The sequence below is a fragment of the Diadema antillarum genome, unplaced genomic scaffold (genome assembly GCF_040938485.1).
Source record: "Diadema antillarum isolate AM-2024a unplaced genomic scaffold, OU_Dant_1.0 scf00000189, whole genome shotgun sequence".
Lineage (NCBI taxonomy): Eukaryota > Metazoa > Echinodermata > Echinoidea > Diadematoida > Diadematidae > Diadema > Diadema antillarum.
This window is the reverse complement of record NW_027271078.1, coordinates 548422-575209: the sequence shown is the minus strand read 5'-3', so window position 1 is coordinate 575209 and position 26788 is coordinate 548422. Positions and strand designations below refer to the sequence as shown.

Below are 26788 nucleotides of genomic sequence, written 5' to 3'. Positions count from 1 at the left end.
ACTTTGAACATTATGGAAAAAAAAACAACAACAACAACAATCTCTTTATGGTAATTACTCCATCATCTTCCATCTATAGCAGTATTTTAGGTGAGGTAGTGTGTAGTTGACTGCGAAACGGTGCACCGGCTGTTCTATACTGGGACTCCTACAATTCCGTGTGCTCGATTTGATCATCGTTATTGAACACGCTGCGCTTTTTTCGTCTCCGTTTGTTGTTTGGATGTGCTCGGCCGAATATCATGGTGTTGAAAGGCGAGTTCTTGGCGAATGTAATACTGCCGACTATGAGGGCGTCGTTCTGGAAGCTACTCCTATCCTTCAGTACCGATGAACCTGACGGACAAATTTGATGTTGGTGAACTTGTGTAATTCCCCACGTACATGTACATGAGCAACAATAACTATGATGCCTAAGATTATCATTTTGTTGACATTTTGCTTTTCGGGTTAAGTTCGTTATTCCGAAGGTTCGTTTCATCGAAACACACCAATTCCCGATACGGAAGTGTTCGTTATTCCTAACATGAAAAAAGGGTTGGTTAATTCGAATTTTCGTTATATCTGAAAACGAAACAATGTTCATTATAACGCAGGTTCGTTAATTTGAAAATGAAATAAGGTTCGTTGATCTTAAATAATGAAAAGACGGCTCATGCGAACTACAGTATCTTTTGTTTTTGAATAACGAACCTTCTGAAAAACGAACTTGTTTTTTCTTGGATGAGGTCATGAACCTTCGAAATAACGAACCTTTCGTCTTGACGAACCTTTGGAATAGCGAACCGTTTTCATACTCCAAAATTCAGTAACTGCAACAACCTATACCTAATGGTCATCGTATTGTGATTACATCGAGACTGAAACTGATAATATTCTGGGCGCAGAAGACATCCCAACCCTGTTGGAAAGAACACAGTGTCCCAGAGTGTGTTCACACTGTGTTCAAATAGTCGGCTTTGTGAGAACGTTCAGATTTAACAGTGTGAAGATGATTCCTTATTGCGATATGATTTTTTTTTCACACAGTGTTCACATAGTAATGCTCCGTTTCACACTGCAAGCTTATGATTCATAATGTGTCCATAGTATTGAATAAGAATGTAAAGAGATGTTACACTGATGCGAACTTATGATTCATAGTGGGTTCACAATGTTGAATAACAGTGTGAAGAGATTTCACAGTGTGTTTACAATGTACTCACACTCTGTTTCACATTGTGTTTTACACTGTGGGACACTGTGCTCTTTCCAGCAGGTATTGTTATTTTTGCTTTATTTCTTATTGTTTTAATGTTACCACCCCCCCCACTTTGTGGTGATACTTATCTACCAAGTCTACAGTGTGGGGGACTTGTTGATGGGATATCTGCACCGTTACATAAATTGGGTATGCGGTTACACCCATAAACACTGTGTGGATAATAATCATAGTAGTAGGCCCTATATACACGGAAAACTGACTTCCATAACTCTCTTATTGTAATAAACTATGTCTGATATTTACTTAACGTAGAAGATTCTGCCCGTGAAAATAAAGTTGCAGCTTTTTTACCTTTCTGATGCTGGTCCATGGTGAAGTGAGCAGTGATGAGTTTATTCTCGTGATAGAAAGAGAAACCGGTTTGCTTCATACCCACCTCGATATCGGACTGAGAAAGGACTGTGTGGAAGATGGCCACCTTGGAAGCAAAAAGAAATACTAGTAGACGATCGAAAGAAACAATAAACATGATAAAAGGGTGCTAAACACAAATGCTGTAAAACAGAATGTTTGGAATGATTTAAACATTCTTATCAACAGAGGTAAGTCTGTTCGCCTGCAACACTACTGGTAGCATATTTGTGAAACATAACATTATCATTTGAAGTAATATTGATCAGTGAATTACCAATATAGCCTAGACAGAAAGAAACAAAAATGCCATGGCAACCTTCCCCCATGAGCAGAATATATCATCCCTTTGTTTTCTTGTAGATTGAGAAAATGGGTTAAGCCTTTTCTATGTCTCGTATAATGATACATACATATATGTATGTATGTATATATGTATAATGATATATATATATATATATATATATATATATATATATATATATATTCATATATACATGCTGCATATGTCATAACTTTTCCAAGATAGGTCTGTCCAAAGAACTCCTTTACAGGGATCCACTGTATTTCGGATTTGCCATGCTATAATCATTATTGTAATATATGAGTTCTGTATGTCAAAACACGTCGTCTACAGTAACTCACCTCATCAAACATTCCCCTGAAGAACCTTTTTGAACTATCGCGGCCGAGGTACATCTTTGTGTGGGAATCCTGTTTGAGATGGACAAAAACAAAGGATAAAAAAATGTGCAGTTTTGTTTATTTCTTTGTTTTTTAATTCTTTCCCTTGAGAGGATGGCGACTCCCTTCAAATGAAAACAGAACAAAGGAAAAAAAAAGGAAGAAGTAGTTTCAAACAGATACTCCAATTTAGCTGATTATCACTAATTATTTCCTGCGTGCTTTACTTTGCTCAAACAGCTCCGCCGTTATAATCAACATAAAGACGCACATGAATTCAATTCAATTCAATTCAATTCGATTCAATTCAATTCAATTCAATTCGATTCAATTCAATTCAATTCAATTCAAAATGATTTTATTTCCATATAAAGTAATACAAAGTAATATACATAACGCTTACATGAGTACATAAAGGAACTTTGAAACACGTAAGTTTCAACAAAACATGAATACAATTATTATGATGATATCAACTCTGGTTTGGATGAATAAACATGTAAGCAATACAATCTTAATTTATCCCACTCTACATGGAAAAGAGGAATTCACAAGAAAAATTTGCGAATTACTCTAGAAGGTGACGGCATCTCAAGAATTGCGTATAGCCAGAGGAAAGATTTTTATTTTTTTTATGTAAAGTTATCACTGAATCATACACTGAATCATCACTGAATCAATAAATCAAACAAACAAACAAACAAACAAACAAATACCTAAACAAACTGAGCTTTCCTTCACTTGCACTGCAATAGCCTTTAAGACCTTAGTACAACGTAATCACATGCTTACATTGTGTCTGCGATAGCAAACATGTTTATAATTTAGAACAGTACATAATCATAATCCTCAGGACACTTTCACGTTTTATCAACTCACCCAGCCTTGTATCATTTGCAGGTCTGTCGATGCCATCACCCCATTAAGGAACACTCTGAAATCAACTGTTTACGGTTGGAAGAAAGAACAAGAAAGATTTTACTTCTTTCCGAGTTGCTATGGACATTATGAAAGGCAGCACAGAAAGAACGAGTAAAAAATAAGTTGGGAAAGAACATGTACTTGAAAGGTAAAGGCAATGAAGATTATTATCGGACCATCACAGAGCACTCTTGGGGATTCTGAATTAATGTAATTATTTAATTGTGACGCAACAGTGCGGCACAACATTGTACGTTCCGCAAGATGCCTTGTATTCCTGGGGGGGGGGGGGGGACTCTCCCTCCTCCTTTCCCCAAATAAAAAAAAAACAACAACTTCACAACAACTCTAAAGACAAGAAATATCCCCCTGTCGAAGAGAAAAGAAGAAGAAGAAGAAGAAGAAGAAGAAGCACAAACTACCATAATGAGTATCATAACTGATTGATTGATTCATTGATTGCTTCATTGATTGAAAGGCTGTAATTTTACCAAAAATCATCCACGGCAATCCACAGGCTGAATTGCTTACACTTTTACATGAAACTGTGCAGTTTGAATACATCGGAAATTGTAGAAGACAATAACAGATTCATAGAATGAAAGATATCAAAAACATCCGTCTAAAATATTGCACATTGAAATCGACTCTTTCCACAAAACGAAAACAAATCATAAGGTTGTAATTTCTACACACATAGTGAGCGATAATCATCATTATAATGTCATATCTTACCGCCTGGCTGACAGCTGACCGTCACGTAAATCCACTCATTATAAGTGACCCCTGACATCTCTGCCGTGACGTCACCATATTGTCCAATGAGCGTACTGCATTGAGCAAATTGCGATGGATAGATCATTGCGGAATAACGAGACTGGTGAAAACATTAGTTTCAGCAATGATATCCACAGATCATCAGGGGCCCGTTGCATAAATGTTACTAAAATGGTAACTTTGCCATCCAATGGTAACATCCACGGAATTCTTGATTTTGATTGGCTGTTGGGTATTGTTGCCATGGTATAAGTTACCACTGGATGGCAAATTTATCATAAGAGTACCTTTTATGCCACTGGGCCCAGTCCTACTTTGCCATGTGTGTATCACAATTCCAAATGTCGTAGACATGTGGAACATTGGGGGCTTTTATCGCGAAATAAACGTAGGGACAATTTATTTGTCGGCTCCTTCAGATCCTTCATTAACTGTGAAAAATCAGTAATATTTCAGTCATACTACCTAACCGTTTGAAATGAAATGAAAACCAAACGCATTGGTACCACCAACAAATACATAGACAAATACATGAATAAATAAATAGCTAAACATACAAACAATTAATGAATGAATGACGAAACAAATAAAAAGATGAATAATCACATGAATATATCAGAAAACATAAATATAAAATCGAAGTGAATAGTTCACTTACTGGTTCTGGACATACAAATTGAAGAATCCATCGCTTGTCCCAAAGATAGGAAAGATCTGAGAAGGGTCGGAGCCATCGATGAAACACCAAGCAATCATGGTCAGGTGAACGTCTATTTTTAATTCAGTGACGTCACCTAGTATGACGTAACCTTCGTCGTCATTAAAGACGATGGCATCGTTGATACTGCGGGGAGATACGAGCGACACGTCAAAATTACACAAACATTTCACACAGACACCAAACACACACACACACACACACACACACACACGAAAAAACATTATGGTCCTATAAACTTACGGACACACTTTTTCAAAGGGTTCATGCTGCGAGATGGAAGGAAGTATAGCAAAAAACAAACAAACAAACAAACAAAAACAGGAACCAAAAATCGCAAGTGTTATCAAAGTCTCCTTTCTCAACAAAAAACATTAAAAAATACATTTGTACATAGAATCAAAATGTAAATAGTAAATCCATGAATATAAACAAAATAATCACTTGATTAATATTCATTATCTTTCATTGATGCTTAAACGGTTAGCTTTCAACAAACATTTATTTGAAATATACCACATGATACATACACACATCCATTCCATAGATTATTACATAATATAAAATGAAAAAAAAAAATGATGATATCAATTTGCTTTACTCCTCACATGAGATTGAAAACACGATTACTTGATTCCTTGCTCTTTTTTTATTGGTAGCTTGAAATTGATGTAGCGCAACGAATATGACACAAGTAGTCGTAAATTTGGCACGTAGCGCAAGATTTGTTAGGCGCACTGTCAAGATGGATAGATTATCTAGAGTTTAGCTAGAACTCATACAACTAAACGTGAGAGTAAAAAAATAATTTCTTTTCATACCTTTCCAGGCACTGGTAATTGAGATTCGACCAGATGATATTGTGTTGATCCAGCTGAAAGAGTCCCACCTTACCACCTTGAAACGCGATGTCAAATACCTCCCCCGAGTCCACTATCAAACCATTGTTTGAATAGATGTAAAGTCTATGCAACACGAAGAAACATCAAAAATGGTGAAAACTGTGATCATAGTAGGTTCTCCGAAAAAAAGTAAGGTAATGCAAGGCATAAACAATTCTCGTTCAATAATCTCCTACGTTCTTCACATTTTCGGCATTATTAGGCGGCTTTCATGCCGCTTTGTGCTTGTTCTAGTTTTGTGTTTGTTTATCATAATGTGATTCATGAAGCAACGTGGGACAAGTTATGCTATCGTTGGCAAACAGGTCGCTGCTTTTATAGTTTTAAAGTTAAGTACTATGTTCAATCAGAAATCCATGCTCGCCAAAAAACTACTCATGCTTCAATGATAAACGAGAAAGATGTAGCACACTACACTTAATGAGTCTATACCTAAACATGCCGATTGACGGTCTGAAAGTGAGCCGCCAGCGGTAAGACGTGCGGTATTCCCACGTCGTGCTTGGTCTGTCATGCCATAGAACCTTGGTGTAGCCGCCATGATTATCGTGTCGATAGAGGGCGTAAAACATGGTGTCCCCTGTCGCAGACGGAGCCGTCACTCGCTGAAATGACGGGTAAGAGAAAAGTAAAAACAATGAGACCACATGGTCGCCGAGTAATAAATCATGCTTTCTTGTTTTTGTTTGCATCTTATCATTCTATTTCTGTCCATTCTCCAGCATTGTCTATCGCATGTACCAAGACACAGTGAAAAGCGTCGATATGATTATATAGTATATGCATCTTTTTTTTTTTCATATACATGTAATTCTTCATCAGGACATTTTTCTGGTCTCATGAAACTTCTTGAAGATTTACCTAATTAACAGTAAATTGACTGACAATGCTTTATATCGTAAGAAGTGATAATGGTACTAATAATATAAATATTGTATAGGCCCTACTCTCTAAAAAAAATCGAGTGAAAAATTTCACTCTAAAAAGAGTGAATACAAAAAAGAGTGAATTTCGAGTGAAATTGGAGTGAATTTTGAGTGAAAATGCTCATTTTCACTCATTTTGGAGTGACGTCAGGGATCACTCCAAAATCTTCGAGTGATCCTTGAGGTCACTCCAAAATGAGTGAAAATGAGCATTTTCACTCAAAATTCACTCCAATTTCACTCGAAATTCACTCTTTTTTGTATTCACTCTTTTTAGAGTGAAAATTTTCACTCGATTTTTTTTTAGAGAGTATATTAGTATTCATTCGTCAAGGATGCGACTTTTCGTACTTTTATCATGACTCCCTTCAATGAGTGTATGTGTCGGGAATACGGAGACGAACTCAACAAGCGGTAGTCCCGCCACCACTGTACCAGGTAGAAGTCGTTGTTGCTCTGGTAACCGAACACAATCCCAATGGCATTGTCCTGTCCCGACTCTGGCGACTGGTCAACGTACATCGTTCCCGTGAATACCACGTCCCCGAGATTGTCCCGGCTGACCAGGCTGGACGGCTCGGCGTTGAACGGACCAGTGACCTCCCGCCCCTTGTACAATAATGATAATAATGATTTCATTCAATCTTATTTGATTTCTGCGTTTAAAAACAAGTATAGCGTCACAAACATTTTCAACTGTTATCATAGATTTCTAAACTACATAATGATAGAGGCTACATATCAATCAAAGTATGTGCCGTCAGAGTATGCTTAAATAACGTAAAACGCTACGGGGTATATTGCAATGATAATCGCGGGATTACGCATTAAATGAGAGCGAACTTAGCTGATACTATAATAAAAAATACAATACTATGTTAAGAGTATAGCACAGACCTTGTGTTTGAAGTACCACGTTGGGGTGTATGCGTTGGCTTTAAGATTCGACGAGTATCCGTCGATGAAAGAAGCTGCATGATACTGTTTGCTCCGAGGACAGTTGTCAAATGGATCCGGATATCCGTCTCCGTCAGTATCCTCCTCGCAAACGTCACCCATGAGGTTATCTGTGCAATGATTGCAGTTCAAATAAAGTTTTATTTTAGCTCACAGATACAGCAAATATTTGCATATTTCGCATATTAGTGTGGGTAGAAATGGGACAAAAACGGATTTTAGTGAAATGCTGGAGAATGAAATGTTTAAATGTTTGAATTCATTACAGCTGGTGGGCACTTTAATACAGAACTTATCGTCCTACATCATTTTCTATTTGATGGATACACTACGATCGCTTTGTCCCGTAAAATGTCACTTGGATGTTGCCCTGTGACATGCGACATTGTTTTCAACATTCTCACTTTCTGCACAGCACTCTCAAACTTTGAATGCAGGCTGTACGACATAGACGCTATCACATAGTAGTTGATAGTTTACAAAATGTAAGCTGACATGCTTAAAAGCAAGAGATAAAGACAGATAGATAGATGAATAAATAAATAGATAAAAAGATAGGGAGATAGATAGATGGATAGATAGATAGATAGATAAATAGGGAGATGGAGAGATAGATAAATAGATATATAGGGAGATAAATAGAAAGATAGATAACAATTCAAATAAATAGTTGGATAGATTGATAAAGAGAGAGATGGAGAAGGAGATGGCGAGAGACGGAGATGGAGAGAGAGAGAGAGAGGGAGACTGAGAGATATTATATGTAAAGGAATGAGAGAGAGAGAGAGAGAGAGAGAGAGAGAAAGAAAGTTACGGTTGGTGTCTTCCTGGTCCACATTGGCCACCAGAGGGCAGTTGTCATTGTCATCGGGGATACCATCGCCATCCATGTCATCGTCACATTCGTCCCCTGTATTGATTAAGACATCGACAGTTACATCACGATGAAGACTGGGACAATACCAGAGAGCGGACTAAACTTACATTAACAATACTACGAATTTGTCGCAAAGGCGTTGAAATCGTTCTCCCTATTGAATATTGCAGAGTCGAAATTTTGAAAATCAGAGCTGTCTTATGTGTTTCCCTTTAAATAATACATTCTGTCGAAGGTTATAGCATTGCATCCAAATGGATGAAGAGGAACTTTATTTCGAATAATTGGCAAAACTACCTATATTAATGAAATATCATAATAAAAAAAATAACTTTGTATTGACAGTTAATCTCATAATTTGAATTAAGTTGAATAAGTCATTTTATCCTTTTGGATATCTGAAGCCTCGAAAATATCTGAACGGTCTAAATAATAAACATGTTGATATAATTATATTGATAATAGCAGGAACAAATGAAGATAGTGTCTGCGTAATTTGTGTTCACCTATTCCATCATCGTCCGTGTCCGTCTGGTCACCATTCTGCACGCTAGGACAGTTATCGTCGTAGTCGTAGGCTCCGTCACCGTCCCTTTTACGTGGATAAAAAAAAGGAAAGGAAAGAACAATGGCGTAAGAATTTGTAACATTTACCCGACATTGTCTATTTCGTCTTTCAAGAACACGTATCATGCTGCACGTGATTTGGCAAGAACAATGACGCTTGCTATTGTGTTATGGCAAGCTGAAATCAGCTACTATGTTTTGCATGGCCATTAGGAGTTGCCGGTTTGATGCTTTCTGAATAACTTCACTTAGTTTGGATACATCGCTTTCATGACGACTTCTCGTGTGGACTTTCATGACCACCCCTTTGTTATGTCTATTTTCGTATAAATTTGTATAATTTGTAGGCGCATCCAGTATGCACAACGTTCGTATCGGTAAAGCAGGGGTTTAATAGAGAGACGTATAGAGAAGTATTAAACAGTAATCCAAAGAGCAGGAAATAATGTATTCGTGATATCTAAAATTCTGTGCGATGTTGTGTAAAAATGAGTGTTATTAAGTGCTGCCGACAACTATCATCGTGACAGTTTCATTGTCAAAACAACGGTGGTAGCTCGCAGATCTGTGTAATATTCTTGGTACTTTCTAATTTTCGCTGTTATGAGTCGACAAATAATACATAAATGTCAGGAAAGAACTTTGGAAAAAATTACATTTCATGCTAAACAAAATGGAAGCCATCTTGACTGATTAGTTGTAACGCTTACTCATCCACGTTGGAATCGTCATCGCACGCGTTTCCGTAGCCATTCTTGTTGGAGTCCGTCTGCCCGTCGCTTGCCACTAGAGGGCAGTTGTCACACGCGTCTCCCACGCCATCACCATCCGTGTCAATCTGATCAGGGTTTGGCTTTTTCACACAGTTATCCGAGTCGTCAATAATGCCTGGAATCGGGAAAAAAAAAACAACTAGACCAAGAAATATACCAGAGAATATCCGGTAGAAATTAAACACATTTATTTCGAAAATCAGGCGGCCTTCAATGAATCGTGTAAAAGTAGGATGGTTATTATATTCTCTGTATAGACCATGGGAAGTGGGTGATTATGAAAGCTGTATTCGTTTACCATAGTATCGATTCGCTACTAGCGTATTCGAATTGTATTTATTTTGATGGACAATAACTATTGGTTTTCGTATCGCACTTTCAATTTGTAGGAAAATCGCATTCAAACTGCCATTTTCGTTATGTTGTGAATAATACAAGCGAAGGGGATACGAATCTGATACCGCAATGTTGTTGCTGTTTCGGCATTCAACAGAGGAGGACCTATATACAGCATATATCCTATCATATGTTTGAATCCTTTGTATTTACATACCGTCGTTGTCGTCGTCGGAGTCGCATGAGTTCCCAGTTGCGTCATCGTCATCGTTATTTTGGTTGGTGTTCGACGTTCCCGGACAATTGTCGCAGGCATCGCCGACCCGATCTCCATCGCTGTTTGCCTGGTCAAAGTTGGACACTAGAGGGCAGTTGTCCTGAGTTCAAAAATCATAAAACAAAAGATTTCACATTAAATCATATCAACATTAATACGATATTAGTGATTCTCAAGGAAAATTCAGAAACATGTTAATACTAAGACCAAAACACAACTTTTGAAAAGTGCGAGTGCAGCATCATCTATCTATACATAATTGCATAGTTGTAATGTCTAAAAGATTTTAAGATCAGTACAAATTGCTTCACTATACCTGAAAAACTACTTGCCACTTTGTCAGCAAATTGAGTATATGAATATAAGAACGACCCAAGTCCATGGAAGATCATTTCGAGTAAACTAAAAAAAAACTTCATATCTTTTTTATTTGTCCAATAATATTCTATTTAACTGTGATGGGAAGGCAACATTGTATATACAAATTAGAACATATATCATTATGACAATTAACATTTACATTAATTGTGGAGAGGCCATTTTGTGTGGTGGACTTGGGTCGTTCTTTGATTCATATGGACTTGGGTCGTTCTTTGATCCATATACATGATATTCTGCTATAGAGATGGGAGAAGGATGAGAGAGGGCGCTATTATATGAATGTAAGAACGACCCAAGTCCTTCATTCTTACATTAATATAAGATTTAACTCATTCATTTCAGGCACTTCCGGGGGTAATTAGGATTTATCATTTACACACAAGATGAGTCCATGCATAAGCTATAATTTCCCATGTCAAACTAAATTTGGCCAAAAATTGGACTTGGGTCGTTCTTATATTCATATACTCAATTAGATTTATGATAGGTATTAACAAGAACGGTTAACGTTACATTAAGGTTTGATAAACAGACCTCATCGTTCTTGATGAAGTCGTTGTCGGCATCGGGGTCGCAAGAGTCGCCAGTCTTGTCATCGTCGGCGTCTTCTTGCCCGCTGTTGGGATACCCGGGACAGTTGTCCGGTACACAGCGACTGTCGTTCGGCTGTCGACACACAAGCCTCGTGTCCACCTGCCCGTCCAGGTCTTCATCTCGACCACAGACAAAGCCGTCCCCGGCCCAGCCCATGTCGGCATCGCACTGTCAGTGTCAGGGAAACCGGACAAGGAAGGCCGGATGTTAACTGATGTGCACAGTTACAAAGCTTAGATTACGTAAATAACAATTCGGCTCTTATACTTGATTTAAAAAAAAAATGATGGAATACGAAGGAAAAACTTACGAAAACTGACAGTTTACTATCAAGTACAGATTGGACTTGATTGCATCAGAAGACTGCTTCTATCTTAGCAAGGCTGGGCAGGTATGTGAAGTTATTACTTCATTACACGGTAGTGATAATAACAACTGTCATGATGATTTTTATATACATAACGTCAACATCAGTATACTACCTATCTTGACGGTATTATCCATCTGTCTATCCTCCTTGCTAGCCATTTTTAATCTTGCTCTCTACCGACATTTTTTTCCCCTATCAAACTACATAATTTATCATGGTGATGTGGGTATTACGTCCACATTTGCACGTTATTTTGTTCCTGTAACCTAGTGGTGAAACTATGCTTCTACTTCAATAAAGGAATCCCCAATTTGCAGTTTGCAAGAGTGTGCGATGACGGCCGGCATGAATACCTCGTGCTAATGACATGAATGAAATAAACGCACAAGTACGCAAATTCTAAATATGACAAATATATTATACTCCCAGGATAGCGTGTTGTAAAGCAAAGATGCTTGACATACAATGACGATAGTGCTGAACATGGAGGGCAAGATAAAACAGCGCAGCTCAGTATAGACCAAATCGGTTTGGATACTGTTTTATACAGTGATTTCTAACTCGGGACTTCAAGTTTTCCTCACGCAAGAGAAGAGTAATGCACTGACATAATGTAGTAACTCTGAAATATTCCACGACTGGAAGTGACTTTGTTCTTCTTTGGAAGCCCCCAGTTATGGCCGTCTGGCCAGTTACAGTGCTCTTAACTCGGATTCATAATCGAAGCTCGTTATTACCTCGCAGTAGTAAGTTCCTGGTCCCGTGTACATGCAGATGGCGTTGGGGTCGCACTCACTTGAGTTTTCGGCGCAGTGGTCTACGGGCAGGAAGCAGCCTTCCTCGTTGGTCCCGACGTAACCATGGAGACAGGAGCCGCAGTGATGCCCTCCCTGGGAGAAAGTTCACCATCAGGGAGGAAATACAATGGCAATGGAATTATAATTAATTTGTATCATGTATTCACACGACGCAAGTAATGTATGAGAACGTTATCTATATTAAAGACTGAGGCGGGTGGTATGGATGGCTTTTGTGGCTCGTAATACTTTCGACTTTTGGTAGCTCATGAGACCACGGGCTTGAAATCTCGTGCTACCGGCTAGGGAGCAATGGCGACAGAGATCGTAAAGTAAGAAACCGTATTCTTACCGTCCAGTCCCTCACTTAATTCTGAGGAGACTTGAAACCATCGAACTCGTGATACCTCGCATGCACTTTAGCATAAAAGTTCTACCTCACTTGGTTGGTTTTCACTTTACCTATAATCGGAAACTGATCATACATGTCCGATGTGTGGCCGGATAACCTGTCACTATTTTACAATTACATAACATTTTAGGGTTAATTTACATTCCTGTCTGATTTGAAGTTGAAATCTGAAGTTGAACAACTGCCGGCGATTAAAAATCCTTAAAAAGGGAAAACAAAACTGCTGTTAGCCATCTCTTAACAAACGTTAGAAATATTCTACTAATAAACGATCACGACGGTCTATTCTACAATGCATAACTGCTCCTCGATTATATAGACGCACACACGCACACACACACACACACACACATAACGAATCATACAAACTACTGAACATGATAATAAAATGTAATGACTCCTCACACGTAACAAAATAAGTTGTGTGCAATCACGTGAAGAATACAGTATACACGCGAATCTCACCTGTGTATTTATGCACTCAGCATTCGGATGGCACCCACCATTAGAAACGCTACATTCGTCAACATCAACACAGACCTGGAAATAATCGGTCAAAATAACCGACAACAATCATTATACACTTCAAACCTGGGGTCTGTTTGCATAAAACTTTCTTTTCCTCGGAAACTTTAGACTACTTTTTCATCGAGTTTTTTTTTCTCCCCTTTAATGAGATAAAAGAATCATACTAACCTGAGCTTTCATTTCTTTTAATACCAGAGTTTTCCCCAGAAAAACAGTTTAATGCAAGTACACAAGCAACAAAACAGTTTAATGCAACTACACAAGCAACAAAAAAGTTTTATGCAACAGACCCCAAGCCGCCGGATTGATGATGTACATTTCTGACTTGCCATGAAGGTGATCTAACTTTATGCCAAATGAGCAGTAATTCAAGATTCCAGATTCAAGATTCCAGATTCAAATCTATTTTCATTTCCATCAATTGACGATCGCAAAGTTAGAGGTGAATAAGAAAAACAGATAATACATGTACTCTTCTTTTTAGTGCACAAATACATCTTCACTCGTTTATGACTATGTTTGATGCTATAAACATTTGCATACACGAAAGAAACGGACAAAAACGGTGAGAACCGTATCCGATCAAACAAATAGACCTCATAAATCTTTATGTTTCTTTCCTCATTGGAAGAGCTCTTTTCTTAACATTTGTCACAGCAATGGGAGGTATTCACGGCAACGGGTTGTCAAGTTCCCTCAATGTTCAATTGAGTCGAAATTTGTCATCCATAATGGGTTAGGTCTTAAAAGTGAGTTTTATTGGCTCTTTACCAGGACGGATGAAACCCCTCCTCAGGTAATAAACCATAACAGCCTTTTGTAACGCTCAGTTTGTCAACGATTATAGAGTAATAATTCATTTTGCAAACAAACAGTACATTTTTTGTCTTTCTGACGTTACCTGTCGAAAGTTTCTCGTGTGTTCCAGCCCGTAGCCGTGGGTGACCTCACCCTCGTACCCAGCGGGACAGCGTCCGCAGACGTATCCGGGTACGAGGTTGAGACATTCTGCCGGCTCCCAGCACGGGTTGTCAACGGCACACTAAAAACACAAGTAGATTAGATGAAAGCCACATAAAAATTCATATTTTTTTAAGTACAGAGCATTCCCATCACAACGAACACGGTTACAACGAGATTCGCTTTGTAACGAAGTAAAGATTCAGGTTCCAGAATTATCGCTTCTATGTCCTTGTATTATTTTTTAATTCGACTCTTAGCGATATTTTCGATGTGACGAAAGAAAACTGCCGGTCCAAGGACTTCGTTCTAACCGGCGTCGCCTGAATCTACAAAGTGAAATATCATGTTCACTTTTTTTTTATTGTACCTTGAATTTATATTTACCTTTTGAAGGGGAGATTTATTATACAAACATACATCGCTTGCGTGTTCATAGTGTTTGCGATTACAATTTCTAAAAGTTAATGTAGGCCTACACACTTATTAGCTTAATCGTGACGCTGCCCCATCAAACATTTGGCGTGTTTGGATTCATATTACAGATGTGTTCACTTCAACTAGATGAATTCTATGCTGAATAAAATAATGTTTCTTTCTACGTTCTCGATGGCTCGTACCTCATCAATATCAGCACAGTTGCCTTCTGTGCCGTTATATCCTGGCGGACAATCCAAGCAACGATGCGTGCTGCCCCCAACGTTGACACATCGCACACCTTCAATACACGGTCCGGGCTGTTGCAAGCATGGACCTGTGAAATTTAACATCATGTTATTGACGTCTATTATGGTTTGATTGGCTTACCATGTACGTACGCGTGTGCGTTTTTGAGTGATCATGTGGGTCCAGTTCCTTGTTCCTTCACTTCTGTGTTTCATAACCATTGACATGTATTTAGAAATTGCCATTTTGACGAAATCATTCAGCCCACCACAAACAAAAGAAGAATAAAAAACAACAACACACTCCAAAGCAAACACACAAAAGCAAGACAAAACTGAAACAAATTATAATATGATTATATGAACAAGGCTGTAATTTGAGAAACTCAAGTTTGTTCCAATCACTTCGGTAGGAAACGTCATGAGAATATGCAAATCTGTCGCCAATACTGTCAATTAGTCGTGTACGACGTTGGCACGAGAGTAACATGTAATATGAATATTTTAATTTTCATATAATATGGAAAAGATGAAAGTCTTGAAAATATATCTATAAAGGTGTAGTTCGCAAGGCAATCCTATATCGATGTTCGATAGGCATGTTCGGAGTGATGACTCAGTTCTGCTCATCAAACCAAGTGAAAGTCGTGATCAAGGCCAAAGAAGAAGAAGAAGAAAGGACAAAGTATTCGCTTAATTGAGTGCATGAACTTCCATGAAGTGACTCAGTTTCTTGTGATAGAACTGTTTTATAACTGCATAGAATAGTACAGTCATAATTGTACAGTTGATGGCTATCTCATGACAATTTTTGTGAATGATCGATGCTTATATCGATATCAATCAGACTTACACTCGTCAGCCGAGGTGCACGTTTGGCACGTGCCGCACTCGCAGTCTGAGAACTGGTTGACCTTACAGGGGGCGCACTCCGTCTTTCCCTCCGTGCTGTAGAATCCGGGCGGACAACAGTGACACGAAGTCTGGCGGGAAAGCGACTGGTACGAGCCGTCCTGACACGGCAGGCACTCGTCTGCCGATATGAACGAAACATGGGGTAAGTACCTATGTGACCGCATGTTTGTTTGTTTGTTTGTTGTTTTTTTTTTCAAGGACCATAGTACTTCACTGAAAGTACTTTTTCGTAACTTCCCTTGGGTATGAGTTTGGCAAGTTTTTAGTATCGAGACTGAGTATGCTCAATACAAATTAGCTGCTCTTTCTTTTAAGCTGTTATGGCGTCCTTCGCATTTTTTTTTAACTTTCCGTTAAATCTAAGAAGAAATTAATATGAACACTTTTTAATACTTGATATTAATACAGAGATACATGTCACTGTATAGTGTATCATTACCAAAAGTCGAAACTTCGTCAATAAAGTTACTGCAAATGTTATTTCTCCCCCACCCCCTCCCTCCCCCCCAAAAAAACCAAACAAACAAACACACACACACAGACAAACAAACACTTATTGCTTTAATTATAGGGGCGCCACCTACCTTGTCCGTAACCAACGGAGTAAAAGCCGGGCTTGCAGTCGGTCTTCACACCGTCAAAACAGGCCGAGCCTGGCGGGCAGTCGAAGCAATCATTCGAACAGTGCTGCAGAAATGAGGGGTTTGATGAATAGATAGACAAATATTCGCCAGATAGACAGATGGATGGATATAGATGATCTGAGTGTACACACAACAATGAAAAGTTAAAGAAGTTTATCAAGTTATTTTCAGAGCCAGAAATCCAGCCACTCTTCAGTGATTATTTCGGAAACAACAAATATTGCGTTCATCGCGATAAATTATAAATATACTTTACGATTATATTATCAACGCAATTGTTCATAAATTATGATACTCACTGTCTCGTTGCAAACGGCGTATGTGTAGATTGGACACAACCAAGCATAACCATCGTGGCAAATCTGTGAGGTAACAGGACGAATAGATTATTTTGTTGTTGTTCTTGTTGGAACAACGAAATTTGCCGTTGTCATTGTCACAGTCCATTAATTGCGTTCTACGTTCCATTAAAGTCGTGGAGTGGGATTACCGTCATTTAAACAGAACAAAAAAGGTCACTTACACTTGACCATAGTCTTTGTGAATAACTATTTAGCTTTAATGTCTTCAGACAACCGCTTATTATATACAGTCATATCATTATATTTATATAACATACTCAGGTCTCTTTCATTGATTCTTTTCCTATTCATTTGCAAACAATATTTAATTTGATTAAAAGAAAATTACAGTATCACTACTATTCAATTCGATACAAATACTAGAGCATTCATTAAAGCAAACCAGTAATTCACTCGCTCACTAACTTTATTGGGGGGGGGGGGGGGGTAAGTTAAATTAAGTTGATCGTGATGCTTCCCAACAAAGGAAAAAATACCACCGGACAAAAAAAGGACTTATACCAATCGAAATTCAATTAAAAATGAAAATAGCGACAATCATAAGGAAAGCAGTAGGAAAATGAGAAAGAAAGTTGGAGAATATGATACATGAGGAAAGAGATGAAATTAAAAAAAAAGCGTAAAAATGAAAAAAAAAGTGTAGATCTAATACCGATAACTAACTTACGTGGCCCTCTGGGCAGGGGCTGCACTCGGACGCATGTCCATACGAATGTTCGACCGGTGAGCGATCACAATCGTCCGATGGAGGGTCGCAGCGGCCGCACGTGTATCGCGATCCATTCCCGGGACAGTAGTACGTCGTCTCGCAGCGCACACAGTCCACTTGATCTGAATAAATTTGATTTGACTTTAATCTGAGATCACTAAATGTGCATTTCAAAGTTGATGATATGATGTGTAATTAATAAATGGAAGTTAGAAGACCTGTATTATTTTTTGATGGATGAAACAGTAGAAATCAAAATATGCGACACACATTATAACCATAAACATCAAGATTCAACAACCACTGGAATAGGTCAATTTTCAATCGAATTAAATGCCTCTCATACCCATTTCTTGGTATCTATGCACGGGTTAATTCATTGTTACTCAGATGTTCAATGCGCATGCTCACGTTTGAACATCCTAGCGTTCGAGCAGCCGATGAGTTCAAAGCGAAGCCCGATTTGTAGATGCCAGGTGAGCGGAGTGATGCGGAAGACCAGTCCGTATGCATCGGGGAAAGAGTGGGACACCGTGGAGATCTGATCAATGTTACCGCTGAACACCTGGCCAAGAAAACCAAACAGCAGTGGTGGAATATTTGAGAAGGATTAAAATGATCGAAATCACCACAAAAGTACATTAAAATGAGTGGATATCCGTCAAAATTCCGACATAGCAAAACACCCCATTATCGTCCGACATCGAGTACTTCAGGTAGCATAAATCTATAAAATGCATCAGCTATATAAACCATGTATTGTCTCACATTATGTGCACTAAATGGGTTTCCCATATAGCTTGGGTTATTGTACAATGTAAAGGACCAATCGAACATTTTAACAAGTAAAGGGTATCGTAGTTATCACAAATATTATCGAAAATATGAATAGATCATGCATTGTAGTTATCACAAACTTTGAAAATATGAATAGATCAACTCATGTTGTTTTCTATTCAGAGGAATATCCATCTCAGTGGCATTGTCTCATTTTTTTTTGTAGTGTTGTCTATTATTCTTCTGTGAAGCAAATTTATTATGTGCACTGAGTGTATGTCTTGCAGCTACAGCAGCCCCAGGGAGCGTTAAAGAATATGAAATGATATTGAACTTACCTCTGACCCGTTATCGAACGTGGTGACTGATGTCCAGACTATGGTGTCATTAGAATACTGAAGTTTGTAGGACTCCACCCAGGCTTCTACGTCACTACTCCCCTGAGTCTGTATTCCTCTGAAGAGAATGACCTCTAGCATGGTAGCCTGGATCCACTGGTTGGTGTCCGAGACGCTTGGTATCCAACCTGTTGGGATTCGTCGTTAAGTTAACTAATCGAGTCCAAAATAGAACATTTCTGTTTTCACGAGTTAGGTCGCAAAACGAGCTAAGCGCCTTTTTAACATTTTTATTTCAAAGTAAGTCCATTACCACGAAAGAGAAAAAGGAGACCTTTCCATTGATGCCCTGCTTGTGAAATAGCAAGGAATACTTTGGCAGTTATGATTACAATATCAAACTTAACATTCCGTATTCCATACTTTCCAATATCTTTTTTTTTTTTAGCAGTTTTATAGAAAAATATAGAACGTACAAGAATAAGGTTTTGCGACCAAATTCTGCTTACAATGTGTCTATATACTATCTAGTATCATTTCCACGATTTATATAGTCATTTGCACGGGTATGGACACTTTCGTGTCATGTTGTAAACTTTAGACCCCATCAATTGCAGACAGAGATAACAACGTGTTTCATTTGCGCATCGGCTGCACATTCGATGTTGAGTGGAGCAGGTAGCAGGTTTTAAGATAAAGATAGTTGTGACACATGCTGATTAGTAGTGTATCTGTTATATTACAAAGAAAAAAAATGAAGTATTGGAATAGCTGTACCCTTTTTAATTGCTTACCTGACCCGTACCTGCCATAAGGTCGTAGGTGTAGTCGAGCTTCATCCGGGTCATGACCTTTGATTCCTTGGTCGGAAGCTGTCACCCGATCGAAGCTGATCATGCGAGACTGCATGCCCAGCGGGTGACGGCAATCTGCGAACATTGAACGGCGAGGGCGCTTTATAAAGTTATTTAAATCAGATCCTCTTCTTATGAGGGAGGCAATCTAGATACTCTGTTTTATTATACTTTAATTTTTGATAAAATACTCTTATCTTTGACATTACCAAGACACGTATGGAGACTGCTAGTAAAATGAATTATAGCTCTAACTGATGTGATGGCGAGGGTGTATAAATGATTATGTTGAACAAAGAAATTTGAGTCAATGTGTGGAAAATTGCAAATGTTACAACATAGCCGTCGTAGACTCACATCGCGATACATACCGTAACTGTACAGGTAGTACTGTGGGACTTCGATACCGTAAGATCCGTTTTCGTCCATTGTTATGCGCATTGGTGTGCGTTCGCCTTCCGCGTCATAGACGCAGGTTTCGCTGAGCGTCATGTTGACTATAAGGACTGTACCGCGAGGCGGCGCACCTGCATCAATGGCCGCAATGCGAGTAGCGACAACGAGCATCCTATGGGAGTCCGCTATTCTTCTGAAATAGTCGTTGAGAACAACACATATGAGAGACATGGGGCCCGTTTCATAAAACTTATCATCAGTGACAAGTTGTCATAGATGTGACAAGCTACTGAAATCCTTGCGTCTGATTGGCTGAGAGCAAATTTGTCATAGAAATGTGACAGTTGTCACTGATGACAAGTTTTATGAAACGGGCCCATGAAAGATAAAAATGATGCACACATGCATGCACATGCGCATGCACCCACATGAAAATGAGATAGCAGCTGCCTCTAACTGTAACTTATTTTGTTGTTATTGCTAACTTGATTGATTGAAGCAAATAACATCAATAAGAATGAAAACATGGTGTTTATGTAGCCCAGATTTATTCGTCTCTTGTGCTTCTGTTAAATGATAATGTTTTGATGGGAATGTCATTTTGAAAGCACTAACTAAATCAGATTTTTACCTCTGAATTGAGTCGTTCACCGGTATCGCATAAGGTCCTTTAATAAAAGAACGAACAAACAAAACACACGAAAAAACAAAACAAAACAGAACAGAACAAACAAACAAGCATAGACTACAAGCCCTTTTAGTAACAAGCCCTTTCCAATAGATTAATGTAATATTTTGTGGAAATTGAACTTTCTTAGAAGGCAAGTCTAGTCTTACGTAGCAACACCAGGTTCGGCGTAATACGTCAGTTCAGAGTTGACTCCGATGTCGAGATAGTCCGTGGCACTGACGTTGCCGATGTAACTTTGGAAAGGCGGAATTGGGTAGAATGACGTGGCGCCCTCAACGCTGAATTCGGGGCAGTTGTCATTAGCGTCATCCACGTGCATCTTTCAAGTTGGGAAAATTAAAAGAATCAAATCAAACAACAACACAAGAGAACGTTGACAAAGTTTATGCAATGAACTTTTCTATTCACTAGATCTAACCAATTCTGCATATCAGATTTTAGCGACTAACTGTATTACTGATTGTAATAGTCCATTCAATGTTTGTTCCTGTTGTTGTTATTTCAAGCAATAGGCCAGAATTAACGAAGCAAACCATGGACAATTTGTATGGAGCGCCAAGTGTCGCATGGCCTATATTTCGTTACGAAATCAGTCATTTTGTCCACGAAATGATAATTTCGTTAACGAAACGACCATTTCGTTGACGAAATGACCGATTTCGTAACGAAATTGGCCATGCGACACTTGGCGCTCCGTATAAATTGTCCATGGTTTGAACCATGGTTTCAGTAATACTACCTTCGTGAATTCGGGCCTTAGCGTTCATTTACTGAAAATGCATTGCCACAATTACAGTCCTAACTATTATCATCAAAATATAATTATTGTCAAGTTATCAACATCGATAACAGTTACAAGAGTGCTGGAAAAACCCCAACAACCTGTGAGCAGGTAATAAAACACATATATATTAGTTAATTGAAGCCATAGTTCTCATTGTGGGTACCTAACTGTTTTTTTTTAAAATTTATGTACGTTGAGTAATTTGCTCTTTGTTATTTTTAGTAGTCAGCATCCTTTTCCCTTCTTTCATCACAGACCTGCAATGCAGCTGACACGAATTCCTGTTCCAGAAAACCAAGTTATATAAAGTAAGTTTTTCGCACACATTAGTCCCCTCCCTTCACTAGAAAATAACATTCTGTGACGAACGAACTGATACAGTGTACTCCCGTTATAACGAACACGGTTATAACGAAATCCCAGTTAAAACGAAGTTAGGAATCAGGCCGCAGCATTATCCACTCTGTGTATTTTTATTGTTTATCTGTTTGGTTACGACGAAATTTCGATATAACAAAAGAAAACTGCCGGTCTCGAGGACATCGTTATAACGGGAATCCACTCTCTGTTGGTATGATATTTCAGCCTCCATTACCTCGACGAACAAGTCAACGTAGTTTGATTGGTTGGATGACATCATGATCCGCACTTTCACCATAAAGACCGACAAGTTTTCACGATCAAAATGTGCGTTGGTAACGAGCACGGCTGTACGATTCGCAATGCTTGTTACCTCGTTCAGATCACGGGAATCTGCGCAAAGAATACAAATGGAATATACCGAAACATCAAATTAAGAATGAGGTTTGTTAATAACCACATAAATCTGATGCACAAAATAAGTGAATGTCTGTCTGTTGGTAAATTACTTCGGCTGTGTTTCTTGCGGACAAATACACGCAACAAGAAGTCAAAGGTCGACTCCTGAACAATATTTTTCTTCATTTGTGCCACTTTCTGAAAGTACTGGGGGTCAGAACTTTAACGCTGCAATCTTTTGCCAGTTGCTTTAACTGGGAGTTCATGTAATCAGATTTTAATAGGCATACGTTTTACTGGAATACAAATTGATGTATTGCTGTTTTTGTGATATCCCCAGTCAAACTGGCTTTATTTCCTTTCACGTAGTAAGCATACTCAGCATCTTTGTTTTGTTTTTGTTTTGATTTTCAATCCTTTTTTGTGTGCGTGGGGGGTATAAAGCTCCTTATGCGACGCATGGGAGATACGAAGTTTCAACTTATGTATGCACAGTAGTACCAGATTCATATTTTGCGCAACTGCACGAGTCCTTACCTTCAGAACAGTTTTGGCCAGTCCATGTACCAACACATAAGCAGAAATACGACGGTCCGTTGCTGTAACACGTTCCGCCATTTTGACACACGGCGTCTTCACAGATGTATTCTGCACGGACACAATATCAGCGCAGCCATAGAACTTCTAATAAATCTAGACGTCCACGTGAACAGTGATTGCATATTTCATGATGACCGCATCTACCGATGCTGTGGCTTGATGTTGTATCTTTGTAAAGTACGATGATCTCAACTGGTCATGTTAGTAGTTCATAAGCTTGGGTTCCATTGGTACAATAAATGTTCTCTTTTATTCTGTACTTATCCTCTAAAAGTTCATACCTGCAGAATTTTGTTGGAAACTCTCAAAGTGGCAGATGAATTGGCAACTATTTTTTAGAAGACAAGTGTTCCTGTTACTCTTTCAAAGTTGGATATCTTTTTTTAACAGATTCATGAATTTGAACCAAAACAATCTAATCTGTTTCCAGTAAAATCTAGTAACTTACACAATGGCACAATTACATAATTATTCCAATTTAACAATAGTTTAAACTAGAAAATTATTTCATGCAGTAAATGTCCCAGGACTTATTTGGATAACACATTAATCAGAGTAATACCGGAGGCGCAATGTACTACCTGCTTATGTTTAGCAATCAAATCTCGGAGGAAACAGTCCTTACGATGTAATACAATATGGAAATCTAGGCACATTCCATGCCATGAGTAAAGATCAACTTGATTTACTCACGTGGTACACAGGGCAAAAACAGCTGATCGTCAACGCTGTCCATCCACGTGGTGTCAAGAAATGGAAGGCTCAGTGGGTTGAATTCAGGCCACGATTCATTGCTAGGTCTTACCGCCAACTCTGGCCTCTCAGCTGAAAAACAATATGTTGAACCAATTAGAGTGCCTCATCACAATGTTTTTTTTTTCTTTTATCTCTCTTCTTCGCAATGTTTATATTCTCTCTTCTTTGCCCTTATGTTCTTCATTTTTTTTCTCCTCATTGATCTTTCTGCTCTGTTTCTTTTTCTCCCTGATCGTCTTTCTAGTTTTAGCTCGTCGACTGTTTCCTCGTAGTTGCCATCCAAACGAAGGAGTAATATTTACTATACACAGTCAGCCTTGCATTAGGTCCGATCCCAAATTGACCAAAAAGTCCCCAAATCCTTTGCCTTGAGTGAATTTGACTATTATACATTTAACGCAAGTTTATTTATTTTCTCTGGATAGTTCACCAATTATTTGACTCGTGGTAGGTTAACTTAGACTACAGGTTATACTTCATACATCATATCAATGTTTTCTCCACATTTTATTGCCATCACAGTACAGCACACAAACACACACACACACACACACACACACACACACACACACACACACACACACACACACACACACAGGCAAAACAAAACCAGCAAGAATAACAAGCAAGCAAGAACATCGTGACTATTTTCAGGTTCAATGACACATATTTCCACTGGATATAAAGTATAGGTCTGAGTAACAGACAGAACTAAAGTTCCTTTTTCCCTGGCAGAATAAAAAGCCAGACCATGACAAGTTTTCACTCACTATCACTGTCGCTTAATCTGAACACTTCCCCGAGGTATGTCTGGTTGTCGTCGAAGAACTCCGTGATAGTGATGGTACCCACAGTCATTCCGATGTCGGCCCACTCGTTCACGTGGAATGTATAGTCGATGTCGGGCTCGTCAATGGTCGGAAAGTCGACGTACTTGAACTCGAAAAAGAACTCGGATGAGCAGTAGGATCGCTCAGTCATGAACAGTTCGAAGCGATATGCATCCCCGACCTAGGAAATAAAGCATGATATTGTCAGTTGAGTCATCATATTTACAACCATCGACAATCAATAGGTACAAACATGCTGGACGCTTGGTTTAAATACACAAGTCAAAGACAATTAGAGGTTAATAGGGGGGGGGGGATGGGTGGGTATTGGTGCACAATGAGTGTATATAGCCAGCAACTTCTATTGTTAATACTTCATCATTAAAAATACGTTGAACTCCGAGTAAGACGATCAACCAAAACTTATCTTTAAACAGCCCTTCAGAATATCGTTTAAAGAAGTGCAAGAATGTAACTATGTGAGTGTATAGATATGCCAATATACATAAACATATTTTAAAGATCAATCATTTCATGCAATTATTTCTCATTATGCTCAATTATGAAAATGATGAAAGAACAGATCGCTTCTAATTTGGCGACGTTCTATTCTTAATGTTATGCACATAATTTTCCAAAGACAAATATGCACTTTTATTGATTGTTTTTAGTGTCTTAGAATATGTACTAACACACATTATGTTTAATAAAGAAAGTAAAGAAAGAGAGAGACATAAAAACAAGAGAAAACAAAGACACCTGAGAAAGAGTTCAAATCAAATTTCAAACCTTAAACGCTGCCTCTACGGTTTCGTTGGGTTCATGTGCGTTGAGCACGCATCTTTCATTTGCGACTGTTCCTCGTCTGACGTCGATGGCGCCTCTACCTAAAATCGACCAGATGTAGCGATTTAACCCAAAATTGTAAACACCAGATATTAAATTTCCACTCCAAACAATATACAATGACATAACTGTCCGTCTGTTTTTGAAAAAAGTAATGATTTTGGTAGGACTTACGATTTGATACAAAAATAGGCAAATATTCCCCCCCCCCCTTGCTTTCTGGAGCCGGATTTCCACAGGCAGTCCGTTTGCATAGTTACCGTAGTTTTGCATGTCATCGTAATTCACTTTAACCACATACGCCCAAATTCTTAAACGTTGTCTAAATTTAGTCCATTTAACTGCGATATATGTTAAAAAAACAAACGCATAGAATAATTATTTCAAAACAAGCAAATAATAGAAAAACAGGAACAGCATATCTAATGGCTGAACTGCATTTCAATTTTCTTCTTATATGTAGATAGTCAAACGGTAATAAACCAGGGGCCCGTGGCATAAAACTTACCGTTGAATTTCAATGGTAACTACTGTCAAAATTAGGCATCACAGCCAATCAGCATCAAGGATTATAAAATTTACCGCTAATTTGAAGACTTACCGCTAGAAAGGAGCGATAAGTCCAGCGGTAAGGGTTTTATGCAACAGGGCCCAGAAGTGTTTGTACTTTATGTAGTGCATGAATGAATAAGAGCGTCAAGACCATCTATGATAGAGTCGCCCTAAATATGAGTCAGTCTAGTATTAATTAAAATCCCCAGGACTTCAAAGTGATTGCAAATTACGATGTTCCCCATATTCAAAGTTTTGATAAAATATATAAATTATTTGGAAACGAATATGAATATGAGGTGAAAAACTTAATTCCACAAAGTAACGGTCCCCATAAACCGACGATAGATTTATTTGTATATCACGGATATGAATGCCATGTGTACAACCCGAGGGAAACATATCTAATCAAAACGGGTTTTTCATAATATCACAGAAAAAAAAAGGTTACGCTCGCATTTGAAAGGGAAGTGAAAAAGAAAACACATATAGTTTTAATGTATTATTTGTGTGCTGTGTACTAGGGACAAAACATATCCCCATTCAAAATATTGAAATATAGTGATAATTAAGAAAAAAATAAACAACAACTTGATTTTATTTATGGCGATACCTATGACGAGAACACCAGTCATTATGTACTTGCCGTGAGCATCGACGAGGGATATCTTTGCGCACTTCACGACGTCGACGTCGTCGTTTATGATCTGGAGAACGAGTCGGCGGTCTATGAAGAGCCAGAGTTCGTCACCACCACCAACCCTGATCAACTCCGCCCCAGTGTAGTGGAAACTGGTACGCAGAGCCGTGGTGAATCTGAATGATAATAGAAGTCATGATATGAATATGAAGGGTTTTATTGCAAAATGAGCTAAGCGCCATTTTCAAACATTTCAGAATAAGTCCATCATCAGACAGAGCAAAATTAAACCTTCCAG

The 26788-nt window shown here is 38.5% G+C and overlaps 1 protein-coding gene across 1 annotated transcript in view; it reads right to left on the bottom strand.

The window, feature by feature from the left end:
- Positions 1 to 148: 148 nt before the first annotated feature.
- The window catches only part of LOC139723423 (uncharacterized), a 39865-nt gene continuing 13225 nt past the window's right edge, over positions 149 to 26788 (bottom strand). The window contains exons 7-38 of the mRNA XM_071634670.1: positions 26464 to 26666; positions 25242 to 25339; positions 24393 to 24633; positions 23560 to 23691; positions 22804 to 22914; positions 22103 to 22260; positions 20870 to 21042; positions 20008 to 20225; positions 19577 to 19711; positions 18783 to 18970; positions 18079 to 18232; positions 17626 to 17789; positions 16537 to 16639; positions 15891 to 16070; positions 14975 to 15126; positions 14314 to 14454; positions 12413 to 12565; positions 11246 to 11473; positions 10271 to 10430; positions 9655 to 9832; positions 8884 to 8969; positions 8315 to 8410; positions 7441 to 7610; positions 6979 to 7152; positions 6050 to 6222; positions 5537 to 5680; positions 4656 to 4841; positions 3956 to 4050; positions 3179 to 3243; positions 2261 to 2329; positions 1556 to 1682; positions 149 to 336 (exon numbers count right to left, since the gene is read on the bottom strand). Coding sequence (XP_071490771.1) covers positions 149 to 336; positions 1556 to 1682; positions 2261 to 2329; positions 3179 to 3243; positions 3956 to 4050; positions 4656 to 4841; positions 5537 to 5680; positions 6050 to 6222; positions 6979 to 7152; positions 7441 to 7610; positions 8315 to 8410; positions 8884 to 8969; positions 9655 to 9832; positions 10271 to 10430; positions 11246 to 11473; positions 12413 to 12565; positions 14314 to 14454; positions 14975 to 15126; positions 15891 to 16070; positions 16537 to 16639; positions 17626 to 17789; positions 18079 to 18232; positions 18783 to 18970; positions 19577 to 19711; positions 20008 to 20225; positions 20870 to 21042; positions 22103 to 22260; positions 22804 to 22914; positions 23560 to 23691; positions 24393 to 24633; positions 25242 to 25339; positions 26464 to 26666 — 4843 coding nt within the window. The remainder of the gene's footprint in view (positions 337 to 1555; positions 1683 to 2260; positions 2330 to 3178; positions 3244 to 3955; positions 4051 to 4655; positions 4842 to 5536; positions 5681 to 6049; positions 6223 to 6978; positions 7153 to 7440; positions 7611 to 8314; positions 8411 to 8883; positions 8970 to 9654; positions 9833 to 10270; positions 10431 to 11245; positions 11474 to 12412; positions 12566 to 14313; positions 14455 to 14974; positions 15127 to 15890; positions 16071 to 16536; positions 16640 to 17625; positions 17790 to 18078; positions 18233 to 18782; positions 18971 to 19576; positions 19712 to 20007; positions 20226 to 20869; positions 21043 to 22102; positions 22261 to 22803; positions 22915 to 23559; positions 23692 to 24392; positions 24634 to 25241; positions 25340 to 26463; positions 26667 to 26788) is intronic.